This window comes from Peromyscus eremicus, chromosome 2, assembly GCF_949786415.1.
Source record: "Peromyscus eremicus chromosome 2, PerEre_H2_v1, whole genome shotgun sequence".
Lineage (NCBI taxonomy): Eukaryota > Metazoa > Chordata > Mammalia > Rodentia > Cricetidae > Peromyscus > Peromyscus eremicus.
This window is the reverse complement of record NC_081417.1, coordinates 62,530,168-62,555,049: the sequence shown is the minus strand read 5'-3', so window position 1 is coordinate 62,555,049 and position 24,882 is coordinate 62,530,168. Positions and strand designations below refer to the sequence as shown.

The following is a 24,882-nucleotide window of genomic DNA, read 5'->3' as shown; positions in this document are numbered from 1 at the left end:
CCTGGGCTCTCCATGACCTGGGTTAGCTCCCAGGCCTGTCCAGGACAGCTTGCAGTTGGAGACCATGAAAGCAGAGGTCTTGCAAAGCTCTGGAGGGACCTTAGGCCGGCCCACAGCCCTACCTGCCGCCAGCTCAGCTCGGTAGTGCTGTCGCCGTCCTTCATCTGAGTCTTTGGGAATCAGGTTCCCCACCTGGCTGAAGTGAACGGCCATTTGGTTCACAAAACCAATAGCTTTATATGTGCCTTCCTGAAAAGAGAGAGACTAAATCACACCAGGGCCCCCGCGAAGGGCTGGTGTCAGAATGCAGTCTGCCTTAATTCTCCAGAGCAGCGTTCTCCACCTTCCTAACACTTTGGCCCTTGGATACGGTCCCTCATGCTGTGCTGACCCCTAACCATACAGTTATTTTCGTTGCTACTTCACAACTGTAATTTTGCTACTGTTACGAGTCATAATGTAAATCTCTGTTTTCCCGTGGTCTTAGGGGACCCCTGCAGAAGGGTTGTTTGCTCCCAAAGGGGTCGCAACCCACAGATTGAGGACCATTGCTCTAAAGTCAGCAGTCACCTTGAGTAAAGGAACTACAACTCCCAATCCTTAATGTTGTCACTGAATTTCTGCTTAAAGAAGAAAAGACAAATAAAATAAGCTTTTTTTAAAGTTCTCATCAAAGACTTGTTTAAAAAAACCAATTTTGGGGGTGGGGTGAGGATCACTCTGACTATGTAGCCCACACATTCAGCCTCATAGATTTATTTTTAAATATTCTCTGCTTCCAATCTGAAGTGGACCACATTTACTCATCACTGGTTCAGGTGCCTTGTTGCCCACATTCATGCCAAGGGATCCCAGTTTACCCGCCTCACCTTGGGCAGGTCAGACATAACTGTCCAACATACCAAGGCCATGCCACTTTAGTGGATGTCAGAGGGAACAGAACATCAGAGACAACCAGGTCTCTAGTCCCCCTATTTCTTCTATCCAAGAGGACCACAGAGGTCCAGAGAAAGTTTAGGTTTGGCACTTGTCCAGGTCACATAGCAGATGAGAAGCAGAACTGGGCTTCAAGCCCAGGAAACCGTATTTATTCGTTCAACAAATAATTTTTGAGCAGCTACAACGTGCCAAGTATTTTCTAGGTGCCCAGGATATAAAGCTGAGCAACAACAGACCCAGTTCCTGCTTTTGCAGAGCCCATGGTATGGAGTTCCTGTGGACATCTTGTTGATTAGCCTCCTAGCAACCCCAAAAGTGGAGCTGGAGACAAGAGGCCCCCTCCTTTCTTTTAAAACAGTTCTGTTCAACCATTTCACATCATGTGGAAAAATTATATTTGTATGGCACCCTGAGATTTAAAATAAATATCTTACTGTGCAGTGGGGGCACACGCCTTTAATCCCAGCACTCCAGAGGCAGAGGCAGGAGGATCTCTAATTTCGAGGCCAGCCTGGTCTACAGAGTGAGTTTTAGGACAGCCAGGGCTACACAAAGAAACCTTGTCTTAAAAAACAAAAAGAACAACAACCAAAAAAAAAAAAAAAAGAAAAGAAAAAAGAAAAAAACCACGGGGTGGTGGTGGCACTCAGGAGGCAGAGGCAGGTGGATCTCTGTGAGTTCGAGGCCAGCCTGGTCTACAGAGAGAGATCCAGGACAGGCACCAAAACTACACAGAGAAACCCTACCTCGAAAAACAAAAACAAACAAACAAAAAACAAAACAACCCATGAAACAAAAACAAAGTCACTATGAAGTCCTTCCTCTCTGTAACTCAGATGGATGGGGGACAAAAAAGTAGTTAAAAGCATGGTTTTTGGTGGCAGAACTGGGTTCAAATCCTTAGTCTGCTCCTTATTATCTTCATGACCTTATCTTAAACCCCCAGGCCCCAGTTTCTTTCTTCTATCAAATAAAATAATGATATCCAATTTTCGAGGTAGTATAAGTGTTGACAGTAATGGAAATGGTCCATTAACACAACGCTGAACACATATTAAATGCCCAGTATTAATGCTCAATAAGACAGTAACTGACTGTATGATGGAGGTCCCATGAGAATGAGTGGTCCATCCTGTTTCCTCTAAGACTTCACCTCCATCCTGTTCTCAACGCTGACTGGGAACTTCCTCTTCAATTTAGAGATGGAATTTGGATTCTTTAGCACATCAAGGGAAAGTAGCAGCTTTGGGACCTAAAATTGGACCCTTTAGGACCAACAATGTAGAGACAGCTGTGTGGGAGAATGTTCGGCAGGCCAAAGAGATACTGAAGGCATAAATAAGGTGAGCTTTCCTGGGAGCCAGCTGGCAGTTCACTCAAAGGAAGAGTAAGAAGAGGACATTGAAATGGAAAGGTAACACTCGCTCTGTAATACACTTGCCGCAGTCAGACCACTGAGTCCTGGCGGGCCCCTATTTCTAATGTCAAGACAGGAGATAGAAAGGCATACCACTGTCCAGCATGATTTCAGGGAGTGAAAGGCAGCTCCCCTCCAACCTCTCTAAACTGTCCAAGGGTGGAGGGAGGGTCATTAGTGAAACGCTTGAATAGCATCTTTTGGGAAACACATCTGGATTTGCTTCAACATCTTTGTGGAGGGGTCTACTACACAATCTGAATAAGAAGCAGTATGTTCATGAAATTTTTCACAAGACATACACAGATGTTCATTACTTAGCAGCATTATTTAGAATTGCCCAAAGAAGAAACAATCCAAATGTCTATCAATGGGAAGATAAAGAAAATGCAGCATATTCACAGAATGAAATATTACTTGGCAATAAGAAGATATGGAGTATTGACATATGCTGTAACATGGATGAATCGAAAACATCACGCTGAATGAAAGAAGCCAGTCACAAAAGACTAGGAATTATAGGATCCATCTCCTCACACATCCAGAATAGGCAAATCTAGAAATAAAAAATAACCCAGTGCTTCCCAGGGCTAGAGGAGATGGAGGGTTGAGTGTGAGGCATGGCGTTTCCTGTGGAGGAAATGTTCTAGCCTGGCATGGTGGTGCACACCTGTAATCCCAGCACTCAGGAGTCAAGGCAGGAGGACCAGGAATTCAGGGTCATACTCGGCTACCCAGCAAGCTCAAGGTCAGCTTGGACTACACGAGATTTGGTCTCTAAGAAGCAAAACGAGGACAAAGGTGTCTGGAAATGGGTTGTGTTAGAGTTGTACAGTCTGTGAATAAGCTGAAGTCATCATTGTAAGGTTTAAATGGGCAGATTCCAGGGTGTGTAAACTGTGTCTCCACAGACCCATCTTTAAAACAAAGAAGTCAAGCTGGTGACACACCCCTGTATACCCAGAACTCGAGAGTCCGAGATGCTCTGAGGATCGCAGATTTGAGGTCAGCTTGGGCTGCATGGTGAGACCCTGTCTCAAAGATTAAACAAATAAAAAGCTGGGTGTCCTTCTTCCTGGAAAAGGACATGGGACAGAAGGAGGTTTGCTTTCCACCATTTTTGAATATTTTGAAACTTGTACTATGGGTTTCCGTTATATATTCAAAATTCTCCCCACTCCCGTGTGTGTATGTGTGTGTGTGTGTGTGTGTGTGTGTGTAAAAGTTTGTTGGCTGAGACAGGGTCTGTCACGTGGATGCATCCTAGGCTGGCCTCAGACTTGCAGTGATCTTCCTGCTTCTGCCGCCCACATTCTGGGACAGTGTTAGCCACTATACCCAGCAAAAACTGTTGAAAAGAAGCAATGCCCCTGCTCTGGAGTCAGACGAACTAGTCAAAGCTTGCTTTGAACACAGCTTGCATGACTTTTGCCATTTGTTGTCTTTTTTTAGATTTTTTTTTCTTTTTCATTTTTAAGGATCCCCTGGAACTGGAGTTACAGACAGTTGTTAGCTGCCATGTGGGTGCTGGGAATTGAACCCAGGTCCTTTGGAAGAGCAGCCAGTGCTCTTAATCCCTGAGCCATCTCTCCAGCCCCTTGCCATTTGTTTTATGTAATTTAATATCAGAATCCAAAAAAAAAAAAAGAAAAGAATAGTTTCAATATCAAAGAAGCATGAGGGGTGTCTGTGGCGTTCTACGTAAAAACACTTCATACAGGAGCTGACACTGGCACACAGTAGGAGCGGAGCTAAAAGGCCTCCACGTGAAAGAAGAAACAGAGGCCTGGCTTCCACTTTGGCTCAAAGGTGCTCGGAAAAACTCTCCAGTCCTCGGGCGCTGACCCTGCTGCACTTGGACCGCAGTGTTGTCTCCTATGAAGCCCTCTGCTGCAGGATGTCTCCTAAGAACTTGCTCCCACCGCAGTTGCTGACGATGGCCCTGGGAGTCATCTATCTGCCTGCCAGGCTGGCTAGCATGTCAAGAGACTCTGTGCCCAGAGCCTGCCGGAATGGGAAGGTCCTGTGTGAATGTGAGGCCAACATCTCAGAGAGGACTCTGTTCTACAAGTGTCCGGCTGGAGGAAAAGCTAAGCTTCTAAAGATCCAATCGCTTGTGTTGGTGGAAAATGTATTTTTTTTTTTTTTTTTTTGGTTTTTCGAGACAGGGTTTCTCTGTGTAGCTTTGCGCCTTTCCTAGAACTCACTCTGTAGACCAGGCTGGCCTTGAACTCACAGAGATCCGCCTGCCTCCCAAGTGCTGGGATTAAAGGCGTGCACCATCACTGCCCGGCGAAAATGTATTTTGTATGTTGGAAATATTGGAAAAATCATTTTCTAACCAAATGCTTCAATATTCTTAAAAATAAAAACATACTGAAAAGCTGGGATTGTAGCTCAGTGGTAGAACACTTGATCCGTATAAGCAAAACTCTAGATTTAATGATTCAGTCACCATCACCACAAGAAAAAAACTCCTCCTCAGGTTCTGAAGGCTTTGCAATTAGCAAGACTTCTAGGGAGATGCACTAAGAAATTTCAAAGGGGCCTGCAAGATGGCTTAGCAGATGGGGGTCCCTGCTGCCATGCCTGACAACCTCAGTTTGATCCCCCGGCTCCACAGGGTGGAAAGAGAAGCAATTTTGGAAGGTTGTCCTCTGACCTCTGACCTCCACATGCACACTGTAACCCTGTCTCCTCTCTCCCTCCCTTCTCTCTTTTGTGCACATGTGCGCTCTCTCTGTCTCTCTCTGTCTCTCTCTCTCTGTCTCTCTCTCTGTCTCTCTGTCTGTCTGTCTGTCTGTCTCTCTCTCTCTCTCTCTCTGTCCCTCCCTCCCTCCCTCCCTCTCTCCCTCCCTCCTCCAAATAAAATGTACTAAAATTAAAAAAAATTCAAACATCTCTGAAGCACTCCACGTAAAAACCCAGATTTCTAGCCAAGGACCTTAGTTTACAAGTGACCTCATAAATTGGCCAGGAGCCTTCAGCAATGGGCCCAGCCATTGTTGCTTCAAGGAGACATCAAGGCCCTGCCCAGGAGGGGGTGACTTACTTTGAAGCTGTACCTGACAATATTCTGGGGTGCATGTGGGTTGTTGGCTGTCAGGATGCGAGTGAACTCCTCCTTTAACTCCTGAGGGAAAGAAACACCAAGAGGATCATGCATAAAGCTCCCCCGTCCCATTGCCTCTGAGGCTTGGGACCCCCAGGGTACCTGTAAGCTCTGCACAGGCTTCTAAGCTGCACTATGGAAGAATCCACTTCTGAAGCAGGAGGAGATAAAATGAGCAAGGGTAGGAGTTTGTTCACTCACTGCATCAGTCAACTCCAGCTGGTCAGGAGGTCGAACTGTGGCTCTGGATTGGGACCATTCATCAGTTCCGTCTCCCACGTCAGTCCCTGAATCTTCATCCTTAACAAAAAACACAATCAGTCAGGAGTGAACAAGCAAGTGATGCTGCAGGAAGTCCCTTTATTCACAAGTCCTCCCTGAAGCCAAGTCCTACCTATTGTGTACAGAATATGAAACGCCAACAGACCACTCATGGAAGATTCCAAAGGAACTGTTGATGCTTGGACTCTCAGAGCCTGGAAGATTACAGCCACCTCTATCCTGGGGTCAGGCCTCACCTGAAACACTGTTGTGGGCCTTTGTCCCCAGCAGAGCATCAGAAGCACCAGCTCTTCCTATTGCCTTCCACAAAACCTAGAAGCTGAAGTCCGTGACCAGCTGCCAAAGGCTTTTATGCAAGGTGCTTAGACAGCCAGAGAGCCCAAACTGTTTTGCAACCGCTGCTATCCAAATTTGTACTTGGCCTTCCAATCTGCCACATCAAGGTTACTTTTTTAAAAGATGACTCTTAAAACAAATACTGTCTTGTACTTTGCTCCTTTAAGTCAAAAAGAGTCAAGGATAGAAGTTCCGCATTGCTGGATAGAGTGTTAATTGCCTTGCCAAAGTGGCCATGGGGTATTTGAAATATTTGCTCATCTTTACTAACAATCAAAGACATTTGAAACAAAGCAATACTTTTTTCTTCCACAATAAAACTGGAAAACAACAAGAGTCTTCAGGGTGAAAGGTAGGCTCCCAAAAATGGGCACAGCCTTCCTAAAGAGTAATGTGGAAATATTTACCCAAGTTACCTAATAACTGTTTATGTTCTTTGACTCAAATATTTATATGTAGGAATTTGCAATAAGAAAATAGGGGCTGGAGAAATGGCTCAGAGGTTAAGAGCACTGACTGTTCTTCCAGAGGTCCTGAGTTCAATTCCCAGTACCCACATGGTGGCTCACAACCATCTGTAATGAGATCTGGCACCCTCTTCTGTGTACATAATAAATATAAATAAATCTTAAAAAAAAAAAAAGAAAATAACCAGCAAGGCAGTGGTGGCACACGCCTTTAATCTCAGCACTTGGGAAGCAGAGGCAGGCAGATCTCTGTGAGTTCAAGGCCAGCTTGGTCTACAAAGCAAAATCCAGGACAGCCAGAGCTGTTACACAGAGAAACCCTGTTTCAAAAATAAAAATAAAATAAATAAAAATAAAAAGAAAGAAAGAAAAGAACCAAAGCCATGCCTAGAGACACAGGTAACGGCATATTGGTCATAACAGTGAAAAAGAGGAAATGTTGATGTGTTTCCTCTAAAGAGAGGCATGGTGGAACACATTATGGTGTGGCCTTAAGGGACATATGGTTAAATTATGCAATAATTTCAAACGATATAATAAAAGTATATTAACAATGGAAAGTACCCTAAATATTATGTGAAAAACAGGTCATAAAATAATACATACTGTTTTATTACATATATATATATATATATATATATATATATATATATATATATATATATATATTTTTCTTTTATGTACATAAAAATACCTGGGAGGATATAACATTGCATGTTAAATAAAAGGTTATCCTAGGGTAGTAGCTCAAGCATCATTTTAAAGTTCTTCTAGCTTGTTCAAATTATCTAAAAATATATGGATAATATTCTCAATAGACAAAATGCCACTAACATCTTGTTTGGTGACGGGTGGTCTCAGCACTTACTCTTTTCCTGGCTCCTCTGGTCGCACTGATACTCTAAAGGGAGAATAAAAACAGAAGGTGAGTCACAGTGAGACGGCACAGGAGAGGAGAGGCATGAATCACACCACAAGGCGGCCTCTGCCCAAGGCCTCTGCAGCAAAGGGCTGTGAGCTCTCCCAGCTCTCAGAAACCATTCTGGGGTCACTTTCAAGGGCAGCAGGTGCTTCTTGGTTGAGTCAAGGAGGTTCTGTGTCTGAGGCAAACCTGTTTTACCATCATCACAACTAGCCCGTGAAGAGTAACCCAGGACACTTAGCACTGGGAATTTCCTACTTGTAACTAGTCCAACAAGTATATTTTTTAAATAATTTATTTAATTTTATTTTATGTGCACTGGTGTGAGGGTGTCAGATTCCCTGGAACTGGAATTACAGACAGTTGTGAGCTGCCATGCTGGGAATTGAATCCAGGTCCTCTGGAAGAGCAGCCAGTGCTCTTAATCACTGAGCCATCTCTCCAGCCCCCAACAAATATTTTTAAAGTATATGCTAAGAACTGAGGATGGAGATAGATTGGTAGAATATTAGCTGCTATGCACAAAACTCTGGATTCACTTCCTAATAACACATAAAACCAGGATTTGTGGGCCAATGAGATGGCTCAGTGAGTAAAGGAACTTATTTACAAGACTGGTGACCTGAGGAATTCTAGTAACTCTAGTTCCAGGGGATCCAACCTCTGAGGGCACCAGACACACACATGGTACACAGACATGCTTGTAGACAAAATACCCATACACAAAGTAAATGAAAGAAAAATGTCATGTTTTTAATGTCATGTTCCCAAGAGCATATAGTTTTAATGTCTTCCCAAAGTTCACATGTTGAAGGCCTGGTCCCCAGGTTGGGTACTGGGAAGAATAGGACCTCTAAGAGATGAGTCCTAGTTGGAAGCCCTTGGGATATTGAGGGCACGCCTTTGGAAGGCATTAGGGTAGTAGTCTAACTTTGTGGTTCTCAAAGAATGCTTATAAAAGGAGCAAACCTGGCACCTCCTTCTGAGATCCTTCCTCCCGTGCTAGCTATGCTGTGTGGTCCTCTCCTCAGCAGATCTGATGCAGAAGCAATGCCCTTAAGTCCCTCCAGAACTGTGAGCTAAAATAGACCTCTTTTCTGGCCAGGTGGTGGTGACACATGCCTTTAATCCCAGAGTGAGTTCCAGGACAGGCTCCAAAGCTACACAGAGAAACTCTCTCTCAAAATAACCAAAACAACAACAACAACAACAACAAAAAAACCCCTCTTTTTTTTCAAACACTACCCCAATATTTGTTATAATGACAGAAGCTGTCTAGTATATAAGGAACATGCTCAATTCAACTTGATAAACATTTGTGGAGCATTTATTTATTTGCTGTGCACCAACCTAAACATGAGACAAGGATGAAGAGATGAGCTTCCTGTCCAAGTTTCCTTAGAGTCCATGGAGGACAGGTGAGTGGCATCAATGCCCGTCACTCACTCACTTACCTTAAGTTCTTTTGAAAGCTAGCTCTGTGCCAGGGTGCTATAGGACTGCATGGGTGGTACCTTCCCAGCCTGAGGTACACAACAAAGATGCCAGAGGTGATCACTTATCATCTGGGTGTCGATGAAACAAGACTGTCGAGGTGAAGATGTTGTTTTCAACATCTATTTTTTTTTTATGTGCATGTGTGGGTGCCTGTGTGTATGTCTGCCACGTGTGTGCAGGTACCCATGAAGTCAGAAGAGAGCATAGGGACCCTGGACTGAGGTTACAAGTGGTTGTGAGTCCCCCCATAAGGGTGATGGGAACCAAACTCACATCCTCTGGAAGAGTCCCCAGCATTCTTACCACTGCGTCTTCTCTCCAGCCTGAGATCTTTTTTTTTTTTTAAGGAGAAAACATCAGGTAAGGAGTGAACAAAGACAGAGAGTAAAATGTTTCATCAAACAACAATCGAACATGGAACATGAAGGAGGCAGACAAACCAGCTCTCACAGCTCTCACAGTGGCAGGATCCTGGGGAAAGGCGTGGATGGGGGGAAGGAGAAAGGGCTTGTGGAAGAAAAAAGCACATCTCATCCAGGGCTGGAATTCTGGCTGGGAGGGCAGGCGGCAGGATTCAGATTTCAGCTAGGTTGCCAAGGTTTCCAGTGATGGCTAGGCCCTATGAGCTTTCCTTTGAAGAGACTCTGATCTCTAAGGTTGGAAGCATCACAACATCCAACAGCTTCTTGGCCCACAACAGAGCATTGAAGGGCCAATACCCACCCAGATCCCCACAGCCTTAAGTAGAAAATGAGACCCAGTTACCACTGCCCTATGAATGTCCAGTTACCACCGCCCCGTGAATGTCCAGTTACCACCGCCCCGTGAATGTCCAGTTACCACCGCCCCGTGAATGTCTCCAATTACCACCGCCCCGTGAATGTCCAGTTACCACCGCCCCGTGAATGTCCAGTTACCACCGCCCCATGAATGTCCAGTTACCACCGCCCCGTGAATGTCCAGTTACCACCGCCCCGTGAATGTCCAGTTACCACCGCCCTGTGAATGTGTCCAGTTACCACCGCCCTGTGAATGTCCAGTTACCACCGCCCTGTGAATGTGTCCAGTTACCACCGCCCTGTGAATGTCCAGTTACCACCGCCCTGTGAATGTCCAGTTACCACCGCCCTATGAATGTGTCCAGTTACCACCGCCCTGTGAATGTCCAGTTACCACCGCCCTGTGAATGTGTCCAGTTACCACCGCCCTGTGAATGTGTCCAGTTACCACCGCCCTGTGAATGTGTCCAGTTACCACCGCCCTGTGAATGTCCAGTTACCACCGCCCTGTGAATGTCCAGTTACCACTGCCCTATGAATGTGTCCAGTTACCACCGCCCTGTGAATGTCCAGTTACCACCGCCCTGTGAACGTGTCCAGTTACCACTGCCCTGTGAATGTCTGTAAAACATTTATCTGGCAATGAAAAACTGACAAGGCACTTTGAGTGTGATTGTTTTTGGCAGTTGGAAATATTTCAATTAACACACTATAAAAGCCACACTATAATAAATGCAAAACAGGCCAATGAAATCAGCTACAGCCCTGACTTCCCAACCATGGCAAAGGAGATTGAATGTCAGGCTGCCACTTTGGGCCCTTGGTCTTCCAGAAGGAGACGCCTGAGACAGACAAGCCTGAATTCCTGAAAAGCTTTTGAAGGTTGTTTCCAGAAGCCATCAAACCACAGAAGAAGAAAGCCCAGGCTCCTTCCCTGGGCCCTCAGAACTCCATCAGTCTGGCCCCATGTCTCCATTCCAGCCTCTCCGACCCCTCCTACATCAGAACTCCGAGGTGCGACCATCAAGGCTCCTTCCAGTCCCTGCGGCTGGCCTGGGCCTTCTGCCTCTCCACCTTTGCCAAGAACACCAGCCTTCTTTTCGGCCCGCTGACACCTTCACCTGATAAAACCCCTCTCACCCGGCCTCGGCTTCATCCAGTTCCTATTACCACCTTTCTCCTGCCTCCTTCTGAGCAGTTCCCTTCCACTTTTTACTACCACACAAGCACTGGCTGTTGTGAGATTAAGCACCCAATTAGTCTTTAATTAGACACTCTTTTGTCTCTTTCGTCTACAAAAGGGGACAGTACTATGAGAGGAATCATAATACTGCAGTACATATGGGAGGTGGCTTAGAAATTCCAGCACAAACGGCCTGCTATTCTTATGCTGTTGCTCAAAGAAGGCCCTCTTCTCTTGGGCAGGCTATTCTACATGGTCAGCTGAAGCTATCTACAGAGCAGGACAGGAAGACGCGTACCCAGCCCACTATGGTAGGCAGCGTAACTCTGGTCATTAGTGAGATGTACCAGCCTGAACGCCTTTACAGTTGAACATTCTTCTATTCTTATGGCCTAACTACATTTGGTTTCCCTGTCTCCAGTTTCTCTTCCCTCTAATTGTATCATTAACACCATTCTCAGCTAGTGGGCACTTGCTCTGGGATAGCCATTCACTAAACTACTTATGTATATTATTGCATTTAATATTTATAACCAGCCTATGGGGTTAGAGTCATCATTATCCCCGATTTACAAATAAGGAAATAAAGATTTGGAGAGATGGAGCAACTGATCCCAAATTAACACAATCTGAGATCATACTTTTAGTCCCTACAGTCTTCCTAAAATGTAAATCTGATCAGGTCACTCCCTTGATTTAAAGTCTCCAAGAACTCCCCACTGGGTAGGAGAGTCCAAGCCTTCTGTCATGACCTCATTCCTTTCCTTCTCAGTCACTTTGAGGATTCCCAAGAGTAAGTAGGAAAGAGCCATGTAAGCAGGGCCACTGCGCCTGCGTGTCTGATGGTCAGACATGTCCCCTGCAGCCTTCCCTGCTGGGCAGCAGTGGCTTACTAGGAAAAACTGCCCACATTAAAAAAAAAAAAAATGACTTCTCTCCTGGAGAAGGAGTGGCAGGTGTCATGTCCAGCTGTGAAGGTGACCAAACGAAGCCCTTGAGACAGCCCAAAAGGCAGGCCAAGGAGACACGAGCAGTATCCTGGCCACAGGTGAAGCTAAGAATTCCAGCAAAAAGGAAGGTGTTCCTTGTCCTGAGATGATGGTGACCCCGATCCCTTTCCTATCTAAACATCTTTTGTGATCAAAAACCACAATGAAGTGGTGTCTTGGAGTATGTCATACATTTAATAATTAACTTCTATAAAAAGAAAAAAATCTCTCTCTCTTTCTCCATTCCATGTGCCCCATTTCCTGAGTCACCTGACTTTTCTGTTCCATGTAAGCATCTTTCTCCCTGACCTAAACACCACCAACTATGTCTGGCCACAATTAGCCCCCTTATGTCAGGCCAGCCTCCTCATTAGGATGCTGCTTTTCAGCCAAGGCGTGGTGGCGCACGCCTTTAATCCTAGCATTTGGAAGGCAGAGCCAGGTGGATCTCTGTGAGTTCAAGGCCAGCCTGGTCTACAGAGTGAGTTCCAGGACAGCCAGAACTACACAGAGAAACTCTGTCTCAAAACAAACAACCAACAACAAAGACGCTGCCTCACTGCACACCACAGCTCTTTCCTTGGGCACAGCACTGGATCACCTGCTCGGCTCAGCATGCTTTTACATGATCTTTAGATTAAGATTGCTCCTAGACTTCGTCTTCTGAGGACCTGAGTTCCATTCCCAGCATCCACATTAGGCAGCTTACAATTGCCTGTAACTCCAGATCAGGGGCACCCCATGCCACTGGCATTTGTAGGCACCTGCATTCACATGCAAGTACAAATACACTGATAATAATAATAATAATAATAATAATAATAATAATAATAATAATATAAACAAATAAATAAAGCTTTTAAGAATCTATCTCTTGGCCTTGTCTGGCTTCCAGTACTGTCCCTGTTTATACTCAGCCTTCAGTGTAGTCTCGGTGTGTCTAGGATACTCAAGGAAGCCAGAGGGCAGAGAAGAGTTTCCAGAGCTGTGGACAGGAACTGAGAGAGAACAAGACAGCTAACCAGAGACCTTCTCATTACAGCAGTAACGAACCCAGATCTGGTCACTTGGCACAATGCAAAGGGGAGAGGGGTGGAAAAGAGACAGGTGGACCAGCTGGTCACATCAGCATCCTTAGCTGCAGTCTGCTGAGTACTCACTCAGGCAAGCACTCTGCATCAGGCATCAGGCATCAGGCATCAGGCATCAGGCAGTCATTACACTTGCTCCTCAGGGGCTCCCTACAAAGCAGGTAAAATGGTTCTCATTGTAAAGATAAGGCTCTTGAGAACAGTTCACGTAAATGATGTTCACAATGCAAGGGTACATTGAAAACAAACTTTCTAGTCATTGTAAGTGCTGGTGATTATTACCGCCTACTGTGCACTTACCAGCACTTAGAATTAATTTGTTTTCTGACTGTTTTGTTACAGTATGAGTAACCTACTCCCCGAGCATAATTTAGGGTTAATTTAAAAATTTAAAGAAGTTAATTTAAAAATTCTCTCTGTTTTTTTGTTTGGTTTTGGTTTTGGTTTTCCAGACATGGTTTCTCTGTGTGGCCCTGGCTGTCCTGGAACTTGCTTTGTACACCAGGCTGACTTCAAACTCAGAGATCCATCAGCCTCTGCCTCCCAAGTGCTGGGATAAAAGGCATGTGACACAACCACCCGGTAATCTAAAATTTCTTAAGTCTTCAGGAGTGAAAAATAAGTAGTAAAAAAAAGTAAAAAAAAAAAAAAAGAAGAAGAAAGAAAGGAAGGAAGGAAGGAAGGAAGGAAGGAAGGAAGGAAGGAAGAAGTAAAAGCACACGCCTTTAACCCCAGCACTCAGGAGGCAGAGGCAGCCGGATCTCTGTGAGTTTAAGGCCAGCCTGGTCTATATAGTGAGTTCTAGGACAGTCAGGACTGTGCAGTAAAACCCTGCCTCAAACAAACAAACAAACAAACAAACAAACAAACAAAAAGTAAGTCATTCCTTATCATTTTTAAAATGAGGGTGCAATTAGATGGAGCCACGGAGACGAAGTGTGGGCTTTGAATCAACTTTTCCTTGAGTGTCCACTGTGCTGCAGACCAGTTCCATGACTCTAGAAGAAATATTTGTCTTCTCCACCTCGGGGTCTTTGTCTTTAAAACACACATCACAGCACTCCCCTCTCAGGCAACCACAGGCTTGTGAGGATTCAGTGAACTTTTGCACAGAACACATAGTGTGCTGCCTGTCTAACAAGTGGTGGCTGGCAGCATTTCACTCCTGTGTGTGGAAACAGCTCTGCCCAGCCATGCAGGGTCTGTATGCGCTTTTGCCCGTTAGGAAGCACCCACTCCAGAAATGTCTAGTCTTCAGCAGCTCACATATCACATGATTGTTCCTGGAAAGAGGGGCTCTTCAAAGCATGCAAACCCACAGACACCGTTTCCTCTTTCCTGGGGCCCACGAGACTGTGTTTACCATTTCAGTTGTCTTGGTCCTTATTTTAAAACTCACTAACAGGTTTCCATTAAGCTAAATTGAAACTAAATACCTCACCAGCTTGCAGGTTCAGTTTCTTAAAAAGGCAGAAGCCCTCAGTCCCAAAGGAACGGCAGTTCACCAACACATCTTCATCCAGCTACAATGAGTGCATTTCAAATCCCTGAGCTGAGGCCCACAAAGCACACGGTAAGTGTTTGATGAGAGGCCTTGAGTTTGGGAACAGCATTGCAGGGTAACAAGCACTGTCACACACTGCTCTGAGAGAATGAGTTGATGCAGATGTTCTGAGGGTAATTTGGTAACACATACTGAGATTTAAAATACCTATGTGCCAGGACCGGAGATGACTCAACACTTAAGAGCACTGGCTATTCTTTCCGAGGACTGGGATTCAATTCCCAGCACCCACATGCTGGCTCCTATCTGTCCATAACTCCAGCTCCAGAGGATCCTACGCCCTCTTCTGGCCTCCACAGGCACCAGCCGTGCAAGTGCTGCATGGATGTCCATGCAGACAAAACATCCATACACACACAACAAAATTAAACTCAAAATTTTTAGAATTCATGTAACTCTCGGTTTGGCAACCCCACTTGAGTCTTTCTCATAGAAACTTTGTACATATATCTTCTGCCTTCTGCTTCTTGAAAACTTGGTCCTTTGCAAGTCAAATGTATTTGCAGCATTATTATAATACTGCTAAATATTCATCAAGAGCACCTAGTTTAATACAATGAAGCAAGCCGGGGCTGAGGCCATAGTTCAGTCCATAAAGGGCTTGCTGAACAAGAATGTGGATCTAAATTCAGTCCCCAGAATGCACATAAAAACCCAGTCATGGTAATGCATGTTCGTAATCTTTTACTAGGGAAGTAAAGATGGCAGGATCCCCAGGGCTGACTGGCTAGCCAAAGTAGCCTAATTTGTGAGCCCTAGGTCCCAGTGAGAGAGTCGTCTTTAAAAAAAAAAAAAAAAAAAAAAAAAGCAGAGAGATGGCTCAGCCATTAAAGGCTAGGCTCCTATCCAAAAAGATAAGAGTTCAGTTCCCAGAACCCACAGCTGCCTCTCATTCCGGCACTCTGGAGGCAGAGGCAGGTGGATCTCTGTGAGTTCAAGGCCAGCCTGGTCTACAGAGTGAGTTCCAGGACAGCCAGGGCTACACAGAGAAACCCTGTCTCACCAAAACCAAGCAAGCAAACAAACAAAACAAAGCAGAAGGTTACCCCGAGGATCAACACCCAAGGTTGACCACTAGCTTCTACCTAAACACGCACACACACACACACACACACACACACACACACTTGAATGCACATTTACAAAAACATACATACAGCAAAGTATTGCAGTTCAATGAAACATTGTGCATATGTTAGGAAAGAATGGTTGTTGCACAGCATGATAATGATAGTTTTTATTACTTTTATTGTATGTGTATGGGTGTTCTGGCTACATGTGTGTAGGTGTGCTGTGTGTGTGCCTATTGCTAGGGAAGGCCAGAAAACCCTGATGGATCCCAAAAACTGGAGTTATGGATGGTTGTGAGCTGCCATGTGGGTGCTGAGAACTGAAGCCAGGTCCTCTGAAAGAGCAGCAAATGTTCTTAACTGCTGAACCATCTCTCCAGCTCCAACAATGCACTGCATTTAAATTTTTTTCTTCTTTTTTTTGGGGGGGGGGAGGGGATGTGCCTTATCACATCTTACTATTATTCTTGAAAATTGTTAAAAGAGTAAAATTTAACTATTAATACACATGCTAAAGGTAAACATGTGAGGTAATACACACTAGTCAGCTCAACTTAATTATTCTTAATGTGTGCATACTTCAAAATATGTTGTTGTATGTGGCCAGGAATGGTGGCATATACCTTTAATGCCATCACTTGGGAGGCACAGGCAGGTGGATCTCTCTGAGTTTGAGGCCAATCTGGTCTATATAGTGAGTTCTAGGACAGCCAGAGCTGTTACACAGAGAAATCTTGTCTCAAAATAAACAAACAAAAAGTATGTTGTACATGTATAACATCAATTAAAAAGCACACTATTGAAAAATTTAAAGAAAGAAATACATAGTCACACATTGTGGAAAACTCTCCAAAGTATATTATTAAAGAAAGAGTAGGTATAGGGGCTGGAGAGGCAGCTCGGTGGTTAGGAGCACTGGCTGCTCTTGCAGAGGAGCCGAGTTCAATTCCCAGCACAGGCATGGCAGCTCACAGCTGTCTGTAACTCCAACCTATTCTGGCCTCCACGAGCACCAGGCACACATGTGACTTATATGTAGGCAAAACACCCATACACATAAAAATAATTTGTAATAAAAAAATAGAGGGAGTAGACTATGAACCTAGACTGGAGGCCAAAGGGAACAAGACATATCGGAAAAGGGGCCCTTGAAAGGAGAATGGAGGGACTAATGCAGAATAAAGACACACACAGGGAGAGAAGAGGCGACGAAGGCCCAGAAATACAAAAAGAAAATGAAACTTCATAATGCTTAACAACCAAAAAGCAAGTTAAGCGGCTAAGTATGAAGCTTGGGAGAGCATGCACAAGGCTGAGCTTGATCCCTAGCACAGGAAAACGAAGAGAGAAGAGGTAAGGGGAAAAAAGGGAGGGAAGGAAAAAGAAATAATAAAGAAAAAACACACACAAGTTACAGGGATGGAGGCTCATCGTCTTACTTCAAGAATATGTGTCTGGCTGGGCGGTGGTGGTGCATGCCTTTAATCCCAGCACTCGGGAGGCAGAGGCAGGCGGATCTATGTGAGTTCGAGGCCAACCTGGTCTACAGAGCGAGAGCCAGGAAAGGCGCAAAGCTACACAGAAAAACCCTGTCTCGGAAAAAAAAAAAAAAGTGTCTGGTGGCCAGAGATGGCTCAGTGTGTAGAGGCTTCTGCCACAGAACCCAGTGGATAAGACAGAGACAAAAGCCCCACCCTGGGCCACCTTGGTAACCGGTAAAGTCAAGAGCCAACTAACTCTATGGATCTCTTCCCAGATATAGGTGCAAGAGACAAAGCAATGTCTAGTCTAAAGGATCAGAGCTCAGGGGCTGAGGTGATGGTCCAGGAGACAAAGATTTTGAGGTAAAGCCTATGGATGCTAGACCTCATGGTGGAAGGAGAGAACCGATTTCCTCAAGTTGTCCTCTGACTTCCTCATGGACACTTCCAGGTATGCACTCACTCATGCATAATAAATAACAAGTGAATGAGTGAATGAATATGAATGATGAATGAATGAATGAATGAAGAAAAGGAGATGAGAAGACAAAGCTCCAAAGCATGCCATGTTGGGTTGCTGGCTCTGCCACAAACTACATGTCCTCAGTAGTCCTCACTCTTGTCTATAGAGCAGGGAAGAATATCAGTGCCCTCCTCACAGAACTGATGTCAGAACAAGAAAGTGCACAAAGAATACTCATCAGGAAGTCCTCAACTATTAGCTATAGCAGGCCTTCTCTGTCCCACAAGCCAGCTCCCAAATCATGACATGGAGACTTATTAGTTATGAATACTCAACCACTTAGACTTGTCCCACTACCTCTTACAAGTTAATTTAACCTCTTTCTCTTCATCTACATTTTGCCTCAGAACTTTTTACCTCTCTTTCCTTCTGTATGTCCTACTTTCCTGCTTCCTTCATTTCTGGCTGCCTGGTGGCTGCCCAGCAGCTGCCTAGCTGGCTGGCCCCGGACGTCTCCTTCTCTTTCTCCCTAGTTCTCTCTCGAGCCTAGATTCCTCCTCCTACTTATTCTCTCTGCCTGCCAGCTTTGCCTATCCCTCTACTGCCTAGCTACTGGCCATTCAGCTTTTTATTAGACCAATCAGGTCCCTTAGACAGGCAAGATAAAACAGCAACACATCTTTACATAGTTAAACAAATGCAGCATAAACAAAAGCAACACAGCTTTACATAGCTAAACAATTATTCTATTCCACAACCATCAGGGGTGATGTAGGCTTTGCAGTTGCTATTACACTTATACCACAGTGCACTGTGCAAGGCAACCAGGCTCTCTCAGAGGGCGGATGATGAATAATTGAGTGTTTTGTCCTGGGCCCAAGAAGCATCTGTCAGGGAGAAGCCTGTAAATCTCAGGGTGTCACAGCAAGACAACTGATTTGTATTATATAGCATCTCTCAATTTGCCACACATTTTTGAGTACACAATCCCATTTGGCCCTTATAACAATCTTTAGTGGATGGACATTGTATTTGTCATTTTTTTTCCCTGAATCTAGAGATGCCACCATATGGATTTTCTCTTTTATTCTGTTAATGTCAAGAAGGACTTTGATTTTTTCTTTTAATGTTGAGCTGATTTGAGTCTTGAACATTCTTGAGACAAACCACACTTGGTTTAATATGTTATTCTTTTGATATATTGCTGGAACAGATTTAATAATATTTTGTCAAATTCTTTTTTGCATTGATGTTTCTAAGGATCAGTTTGTAACTTTCTTTGTGTCTAATAGCCTGGTTTTGCTATCATATCAGGCTTATGCTACATCATTATTTTATTTTTTAAAAGGATGTCAATAAGATTGGAGTTTTGTTGTTTTGTTTAGTACTATTTGGTTGAGACAGAGTCTCTCTACATTGCCCATGCTGGCCTTGAACTTCGTTCCTCCTTCCTCAGCTTTCTGGGTGGCTGGGGTTATAATTCATGCCACCAAGCCTGGGAAGTCTGAGGTTCTGTTTCCAATCATTTACACCTAAAGTTTCTTTGGGGGAGGTTTTAAATCATGAATTCAGTTTCTTTAATAGATAGGGTATTTTCCATTTCTTCTTACATCAGTTGAGGTGAATTGTATTTTTCAAGAAGTTTGTCCATTTCATATATGTTGATAAATTTATTGAATAAGCTGTTAATAAGATTCTCTTAATATCCATTTAATATCTATAGGACCTGATATTGGCTACTGTTATCTTTTCAAAAATCCCAATAAGCTTTGATAATTCTTCCTTCCTTTCTTTCTTTCTTTTTTGTTTGTTTTTCGAGACAGGGTTTCTCTGTGTATCTTTGGAGCCTGTCCTGGAACTCACTCTGAAGACCAGGTTGGCCTTGAACTCACAGAGATCTGCCTGCCTCTGCCTCCCAAGTACTGGGATCAAAGGCGTGTGCCACCACCGCCCGGCTGCTAAGCCTTGGTAATTCTTAAAAAATAAAACAAAAATCGACGTGTGGAGCCCAGTCACAGTGGATACACCAGCAACTCCTACAGCTAAGGCTCAGGGAACGTTGTGAAAGAGGGAGCAGAAAGAGTGTGAGAGCCAGAGTATAAGGCAATCTGCTGTGAGACTGTTCCTCTGGTAACATCAGAAGCTACATGTATCAAGTCTCACCAACACGGCTGCCTAAACATGAGCTGAGCAAGAACAACAATAGACATGCCAAAGTGGATGGGGAAAGCCCGCTAGGCTCAACTCTATAAAAAGGACCACAGGCAGCTAAGGAATACTGAGAAGTCGTTTTCCCAGGAAAGAACAAACCAATTTGTTAGCCAATACAAAAAGGTCAGTCCTGTATCCATACATATAACATTATATAGACTGTATATAGGAATATATATGTATATACATATACATTTATGCATGTTAACAATAATTAATGAAAAAAGAGGCCATGAATTTGAAAGGGATCCTATGTAAGAAGGTTTGGAGGGAGGACAGGGAAGGGGGAAATGATGTAATTATATTATAATCTCAAAAATAAAAGAAATAGGGCTAGAGAGATGGCTCAGAGGTTAAAAGCACTGCCTGCTCTTCCAGAGGTCCTGAGTTCAATTCCCAGCAACCACATGGTGGCTCACAACCATCTGTAATGAGATCTGGTGCCCTCTTCTGGCCTGCAGACATACATGCAGGTAGAACACTGTATACATAAATAAATAAATCTTTAAAAATAAATAATAAAAGAAATAATAAAAATCAACTTTATTACTCCAAAAAAACCAACTTCTGACTCTGCTAAGCTTTTTCCTTTCCAAGTTTCTCTGAAACAATAAAATAAGTTAATTCATCAAAGAAACGCAGGATGTCAAATAAATACTGATTCAACTACTTTAGGTTTGATTTGCTTATTTTTCTATGTGTTTACATCCATTTGTTTATTTATTGGTACAGCACACATGTGGAGGTCAGAGGACAACTCTCGGGAGTTAGCTCTCTCCTTTCACTGTGTGGGTCCCAGCGGCTGAACTCAGGTCATCAGGCTTGACAAGTGCCTTAACCCACTGAACCATCTCACTGGCCTCTTTCTTTTCTTAAAAGTTAGTTTTATTTTTACTTATGTGTACATGTGTGTTGGTATGGAGTTCCAGGCAGCTGTGAACCGCCTGATATGCGAGCTAGGAACCGAACTCAGGTCCTTTGGAAGGGCAGCCGGCACTGGACTGCTGAGTGCCTCTCCAGCCCACGCTGGCCCTCGTGTGTGTTCTTAGAGTGGAAACTTAGAAAACTGATCTACACCTTTCTTCTTTTCCAATAAAGCATATAAAAAGCTATACATTTCTAAGCCCTACTCTAGCAGCATCCCACAACTTTTATATATTTTTATCACCTCCAGTTAAGGTATTTTCTAATTTCTCTTATGGGTTTGTTTGTTTGTTTGTTTGTTTGTCCATGGGTCATTTAGAAGTATGTTCTTTAATTTTTGGAAATTTTGAACGTATTATTTAACTCTGTTTTGAACACATTGTTTGACTCTATTTTGCCTAAACTAAAACTGAAATGTTTTGTCCTCGGTGGATATATTAAATTTCAATTGAATTAAAATCTGCAGGAGCTCAATCTTCAGAAATACATTAAGGTTTATTTTCAATCCCAGTGTACAGTTGATCTCTGGAAACACTACAGTTCTTGAGTGTAATGTTCTATAAATGTTAATTAGGTCAAATTGGTTGACGGTACTGTTCAGACTTTCTGTACCTCTCAATTAGTGAGAGAAGAGTGCTAAAATCTGCACTTACTTCTGTTTTTCTATCTCTCTTCATTTCTGTCAATTCTTAATTCACATATTTTGAGGTTCTAGTAGTAGGTACATACACTTTGTGGTTTTTTTCTCTTTTTTGAATTCACCTTGAAACATTGTAAAATGGGAATACTTTTTATCTTGAAAGTGACTATGTTTAATGAAGAAAGCTGCTCACACCGGCCACTTGCATTGCATGCTGTCACCATCACCATCATCATCACCACCACCACCACCACCATAATATCATCACCACAACCACCATCATCATCATCACCATCATCATCATCACCACCATCATCATCATCACCATCAACATCATTACCACCACCACCATCATCGACAAGGTAATTCAGTCTGGTCTTGAACTCACTATGTAGCCACAAGACTGTGTTACTCCTGATCTTCCTGCCTCTACCTCAGAAATGTTAGGTCATGGATGTACACCACCCCTGGCTTACACAATACATTTTCCCCCATCTTTTTATATTCTCTTTATGTCTTTACATTTAAACCCTATCTCAGGCAACATACAGCTTGGGTGTGAGCTTTTTCCCTTAGCCTGATCAACTCTACCCCCTGGATGAAGGTATTGATTGGTATGACTGTCTTCAATATGTTGCTCTGTGTGTAATTACTTTTTCACTAATAAAAATTAATAGAAGGGTGGGGGAAGCTAGTATTTTACCTTTACCAACATGTTTCCTATTGCCAATGCGCCCTGGTCTTGATGAATAATGATAATAAATCCTCAGGGCTTTGGTTTATTTAACATATGCTTCATCCTTCTATTGAGGAACCTTTTATTATTTATTTTTTGTTTATCATTAATAGTGTGCATGTGTGTGGAAGCGTACACAGATGGAGGTCAGGGACAGCTCTTGAAGCCAGTTCTGTTTCCACTGTGGGCTCTGGGAAGCGAGCTCAGACTCTCAGGCTTGCAGAGTCAGTGCTTTCTCCCTCTCAGCCATCTCACTGACCCTGTTACCTTCTCTTGAGAGGAGAGGTGTTTCGCTGAATAGAGAATTCTGGGTTAATAGTAATTCTTCCAGTGCTTTAAATATATAATTGCGTTGTGTCTGGACTCCATTGAGAAGTAATACATAATTTATACCACTGTTCTCTGTAAGCAATATGTCTTCTTTTTTCCCACCCCCACATCTCAGATACCTTCCTCTCTCTCTCTCTCTCTCTCTCTCTCTCTCTCTCTCTCTCTCTCTCTCTCTTTCCTTGTACTAGGGGTTGAACTAGATCTGCAAGAAACTACAAGATCGCTAGGAAGCACATGTAATTGGACAGATTAGAAGTGGCTTCCCGGGATGTGGGAAATGTGTAGACTGAGGCAAAAGAAAGGGGTGGGGTGCAAAGGTCTAGCACCGGCTCGTCAGTCTATTCCCTCTATGCCTTGGGCACTGGACAGAGCAGGGTCACATCACCTTCAGGGAATTCTTGGGAACTGCCCCCTAGGGAGTGCTTCCAACTTAAGGTGAAACAAGCTGGAAAGGGCTGAGGATCTGGGTGAAGCAGCAGGAATACAAGCCAAGGCCACAGAGACTGCCTGGCTCCCCATGACTAGAGGCGCAGTGCTCTACAGCAGCATGGAACCCCAAGATGCTTGAAGTGACAGGCTGTGCCAGCCCCTGTTGAGGGCAGTCCTCAGGAAACCGCTGTGCACAGTCCAGGGGCAGAGTGAATGGTTTCATTTTTATCTTTGGTTTTCAAAGGTGTTATTATGAGGGATCTGACTTCATTGTATTTATCCTGCTTGGTCTCACCGAGTTTCTCATCATCCCATAGGTTTCCTATCATTTGGGGAAGCCTTGAACACTATTTCTTCAGATTTTTTTCTTCCTCTTTTATTTTTCCTACTAGTAGTCCAACAACATGCATATTCCAAATATACACAATATGTTGCCACAGATTACTAAAGCTCCTTTTTAAAAACTCGTGTTTCTTTCTGTTTTGCAAATTGGATTGTTTCCATTCATTTATGTACCCAGAATGTACCTTTACAGGCCTAGCAAACTGGAAAGTATACAGATGTTCCTCCACTTCCAACAGAGTTACATCAGATAAATCCATTGTAAATTGAAAGCACTGTAAGTCAAAGTGCATTTAATGCACCTAAGATACCAAATGCTTTGCTTAGCAACATAGGCCGCTGTGATAGCTGTCAGGCCATCCAATGAACTTTTCACTTCTGATAGTGTGTTTTCCCATTGTTTCTATATTTCTGCTGAGATTTCCCATCTGCCCATCCACTGAGACAGTGATGTCCTTCATTCTTTGAGATGACTCTTTAAAGCCTTTGTCTGTTCTCACCGTTACCTATAGCTCATCTCTTGCACTCCCATGCTCTCCATCACATCTGTCTTCTGCTCCACACACACCCCCAAGCCATGATCAAGAAATTGTCATGAGGCAGAGAACAGGGGTAAAATGTGTGACTCATATTGGGTGTTCCCTTTCCTACAGGAATCATGTCCTGTGCTGCTCATGGCTCAGTGCCTTAGAATTGTGTTCACATTTATAGTTATTCACAGTGGGAGGCAAGTCAGGATTAACTGCTTCATGATGGCAAGAATATAAGTACCCTATAGTAACATCTTTAAGAGTTATATAGAAAATATATGGTATCTTAAAATTCACGCAGAAATGTGCTATTTTTTTTAAGTTCTACAGTAAAGGCTTTTGTAAAGGATAAGTCTTTGTAATGTAAATATCAGCCTGAATGAAGGCATTGGACCAGAAGAAATCTGAGCCCCTTCATGCACAATTCATGGGAAAGAAGAGATTTACCAGAAACAACACAAAAGTTACTTTAGTGTAAACCAAGTAATATTTTGCATTGAAGGAACCAATAAAAAAAAAAAGAGTATCTCTAAGGGAAACCGCCCTGCTCCCAGCCTCGGCTGCCTAAGAGAGCCTTAGAAACTTGTCTCATGCTGATAACAGACTCCATAAACTAAAGCCACAAAGCTAAGGTCAATCGGACTCCTTCCCTAAGAGTCTGAACCAGTGCCACAGAGAGAACTGGTAGTTAGATGGAGGTAGGGACGGAAATGCTCAGGAGGTAGAGAAAAGCAGGCATGATGAACTAGAAACACACTACAGTTATGAGGGAGCAGACCATGGAAATGCTGGCTGATTTGGGGGGGCGGGGAAGAATAGTTGCTTGGAGAAGTAGAGAGGCTGTGAGCAATGTGGACAAAGCTGTGGACCTCTACACCTCTTTCAAACTGAACGGTTTTTCTTTTTTCTTTCTTCTTTTTTTACTTTCAATTTCTTATTTATTTATTTATTTATTTATTTATTTATTTATTATCAGCTTGATACATAATAAATTCTTATCCTAAGAGTGAAATGTTTCATTGAGGCTTGCCCAGTGATTGAGTAAAACCAAAACTTACTATAAGCCACAGTCATCCTAGGGTCCCCCCTGCTATGTAGCCTCCCTGGTTCTGAGGGTTGCAGTCTGATTGTTCTTTGTTTTATATCTA

General features: G+C 43.6%; 1 protein-coding gene across 3 annotated transcripts in view; it reads right to left on the bottom strand.

Moving 5' to 3' along the window:
- Dnai1 (dynein axonemal intermediate chain 1) overlaps positions 1-24,882 on the bottom strand; it is a 71,045-nt gene that overhangs the window by 36,814 nt on the left and 9,349 nt on the right. For 2 of the 3 annotated variants that reach the window (XM_059254142.1, XM_059254143.1), the window contains exons 2-5: positions 7,422-7,454; positions 5,670-5,768; positions 5,409-5,489; positions 123-249 (exon numbers count right to left, since the gene is read on the bottom strand). In XM_059254142.1, the coding sequence (XP_059110125.1) occupies positions 123-249; positions 5,409-5,489; positions 5,670-5,768; positions 7,422-7,454 (340 nt within the window). Of the gene's footprint in view, positions 1-122; positions 250-5,408; positions 5,490-5,570; positions 5,769-7,421; positions 7,455-24,882 lie in introns of those variants that run through there. The other variant, XM_059254144.1, reaches the window with a different exon arrangement.